This window comes from Etheostoma spectabile, chromosome 1 (genome assembly GCF_008692095.1).
Source record: "Etheostoma spectabile isolate EspeVRDwgs_2016 chromosome 1, UIUC_Espe_1.0, whole genome shotgun sequence".
In the NCBI taxonomy this organism is placed as follows: domain Eukaryota; kingdom Metazoa; phylum Chordata; class Actinopteri; order Perciformes; family Percidae; genus Etheostoma; species Etheostoma spectabile.
Window position 1 is genome coordinate 30,808,241 of NC_045733.1, and position 3,328 is coordinate 30,811,568.

The 3,328-nt window shown below is 41.3% G+C and overlaps 2 protein-coding genes across 7 annotated transcripts in view; both read left to right on the forward strand.

The window, feature by feature from the left end:
- crtc3 (CREB regulated transcription coactivator 3) overlaps positions 1-3,328 on the forward strand; it is a 43,878-nt gene that overhangs the window by 36,406 nt on the left and 4,144 nt on the right. For all 6 annotated transcript variants that reach the window (XM_032512128.1, XM_032512133.1, XM_032512132.1 and 3 more), the window contains 2 exons: positions 1,741-1,824; positions 2,306-2,519. In XM_032512128.1, coding sequence (XP_032368019.1) covers positions 1,741-1,824; positions 2,306-2,519 — 298 coding nt within the window. The remainder of the gene's footprint in view (positions 1-1,740; positions 1,825-2,305; positions 2,520-3,328) is intronic.
- adamtsl5 (ADAMTS like 5) overlaps positions 1,115-3,328 on the forward strand; it is a 65,478-nt gene continuing 63,264 nt past the window's right edge. The window contains exon 1 of the mRNA XM_032512231.1: positions 1,115-1,125. The gene's annotated coding sequence lies outside the window, so the exon portion shown is untranslated. The remainder of the gene's footprint in view (positions 1,126-3,328) is intronic.

Here is a 3,328-nt window from a genome sequence, read left to right on the forward strand (position 1 = left end):
CTGGCAAACACTACAAACACTTTAGTGAGGCTACAGCTCTTGTGATGTGGATTAAGGTTGCCTTCTTCAAAAAGTCTACAAGGAAAAGAAGATGGTTGCACTTCTTGACAATGAAGGAGGATGTGCGACCCAAGGTACCCCCTGACCCAGTAAGCACAAGGTGGAATAGCTGGTTTTGAAGCAGTTTAATACCATACTGAACATGTCCATCTGTACAAGGAGTTCTTCTTAGCTGAGAAGTCTTCTGCTCAGGCAGTTAGAAATATCGTTGTGCTGGTTGAAACGGATGAAAAACAAGAGGCCCTTCACTTAAAGCTGACCTTCATGTCTGAAGGGTGTGGGAAACTGGTTACAGCGCTGACAATGCTGGAAGGCACCCACAGTCCTGCAGCAGTCTCTGCATACAACAGCATGGAAGATCTTGGTTAATTTTTAGTTAATGGAACAGCCAAAACCCATGGCTTTGGGGTTAAAACTGATGAGCTGCTCAACCAAATGAGAATGCGAAAGAAAAGTGATGTGTTGGATCACCTTCACAATGGATTTGCCATTGCATTTGAAATATTCTCAAAGCACTGGGATGTCTATCCTGCCAAACAAATATACACGATGATCAGAGTGTTTGATCCCGGACAGGCTCCTGGCTCCTGCTATGGAAAGGCAGATTGCAGCCTATGGCACATTGTGGGAATTGAGGACCTTATCTCCAGAGCTCAGTGAGCAGTGGGCCGCATATCAACACTGTGTCAGAAATGAAGGCCTCTCAGCTTGGACCTTGCTGACTTCTGGAAAGGTACAAGCCAAAGATTCCCAGGCATGGCAAACATTGCCATATCCTACATATACTTCCCTGTCAGTTCTGTTGACTGTGAGAGGAGTTTAAACAAGTACAAGCCACTGCTCACTGACAAGAGAGTCTCTTACTGAGCTCAAAACCAAGTGCCTTACCATAATGTACTTCAATGGAGATTGAAGTACATTAGAGATTGGTGTGCAAAAGATGGGAAATGCCCTAGAAAGCAACAAATGCCTGCTTGAATCTACAAGAAAGTTCTATTTTGAGTTACAAATGGCGTTTTTCCACTGCATGGTGTCTACTCAACCCGCCTCGACTCGCCTTTTTTGGTTTTCTATTCCGGAAAAAAAAGTCCTTGGTACCTTCTAACAGGTTCATTTTTTAGTACTACCTCAGTTGAGGTACCAAGCGAGCTGAGGCGATACCAAAAGGTGATGTGAAAACCTGCAGACTGCTGATTGGTCGGAGAAAATCGTCACTATTCACTGCGCCATCATTGCTAGAGACAGACGGGGTGTCATGAACAAAACCACCGTGTTAAAATAGTTTTTCTAGCGTTTTTTTTTTTTTTTTTTTTTTTTTTTTTTGCTGCTTCCAGTTCTTTTGAAACTAATTGTCTTTGCCTCCCCAGTCACACATAAAGTGTTTGGAACCTAAATATATTAAATACTGTTGACAATTATATAAAACAGAAAACCAGCCAACCCTCACATTGGAGAAACTGGAAACAATAAAGCATGATTTAAACTATTCATTGATTCTTATTGTTAAATTTATATTATTACCTATCTAATAATAAAAGCCTGGTCCTACTCCATCTTAGTTAACCACTTATATAAAGTTATTTATTTACGGCCATGACTTAGTTTGACTCAGACAGTTTGTTCTCTTCCAATATTGGACAACAAAGTGATTTTTTTTTGTTTTCGTTTTTTCATTGACAGCACAACAACATGGCTGCACTTTTCAACGACCCTTTCATGGAGCAACAGTTTTCCAATCGCCAGACAAAGACCCACCCCTATACGGTACAGGTTGAGACACACACACACACACACACACACACACACACACACACACACACACACACACACACACACACAGGCACGCAAGTGTGCAAGCAAGTTGTTCTTGTAAATGTCTTTAGCCAAAAGTTGTTTTTTGCCTCTTTTTTTTTACAGGGGAAATGTCTGTGGCATCAGTTTATCACCACTGTTTGTTCTGTTAGTTTTTCAGCAGGATGTATCTACATCTTGTGACTGGATTGTCATACATCTTGGCCCAGGCAATAACTAGTAAATAAGTTTATGTCAGACTACAGAGCTGAACAGACTCTGTCAATGTCAGTTTTAGTGTTAAGAAGGTTTTCTGTGCACTGTGGATGTTATGCAAAAACACTTGAAGACTATCACAGAGAATCAGCATGCCAATGTGAACTCGACAACTCGGCTCACGGATTTATTGTATTTTGTTTTGTTTGCCATTTTCTCTCCGCCATCTGCCGTATAGTTGGACCAGTTCACGCTGTTGGAAAACGCGATGAGCTCCTCAGCAGGGGGTTCTTGCTTTGACCCTTCCTCCTCTGCGTCCTTGCTCTACTACTCCCAGGCTGCCCTCTCGGGGCTTGGTGGCAGCCATGGCAGCCTGCAGGACCCAATGCACATGAGGTCCAACATGCTGTACACCAACTGCAGCGGAGGACTGCCCAACATCATACTCACCGGTAAGTCTTAACAGGTGGGTGGCTTGTTTTAATGTCACCCATAAGTGAATTCTGGGAAAGAGCTTAACAGTGATAGGTTCCGGAAGTAAAATTCCTGGTCATTTTCTTTATAAAGATTTTGATTGTTAGCCATATTCCTGAACCATTCAAGACAGACTTACCACGAGAAACTAGATTGTGAAATAAGGGTGTATGCCCCTGTAGAAGCCATAGGTCTGTATGAAATCGACCTAGTTTCAAGAAAAACATGTTTTATTCACAATGTCATAAACAAGCACACTGCCCACAATCCTTAGTGGATCTCAGCATCGACTCTGATTGATGGAGCTTGCTGTTACCATGGAAATGTTTATTGGAAAGTTTTTTTTGCGGCATATCAAATGACTTTTGGTCAGGATTTTTCTCGTAGCTGGTTGGCTTGGTTCCAGACTTAAAACTCTTTTACATAAGTATTTTCTGAAACATCAATGAAATCATTGAATGGGGAAAATCCCTTCCAAACTAGAGCTGTTCAAAAAGGGGTCGATCACTGTTGGGCTGTGTAGTATGTTGTAAAAAACAAAAACATTTCCCAATGGCAATAATTAATTGTTTGAACATGTAAAACTCCAGCAACACTTGTTGTACACAGAACAGTTATTGTTAGACAAACGCATTCTGGCTTGTGGCCTTCATCCTGTGCCACTGGAGTTTTATTAATTCTTATTCTGCTTCTGCAAGACTCATGTGTGTGCTTTTTTTTTCTTTTTTTTATTAAATACTGTTTATTGAGCCCCAGTGCGGAAATTACAATTTACACTCTGTTTGTT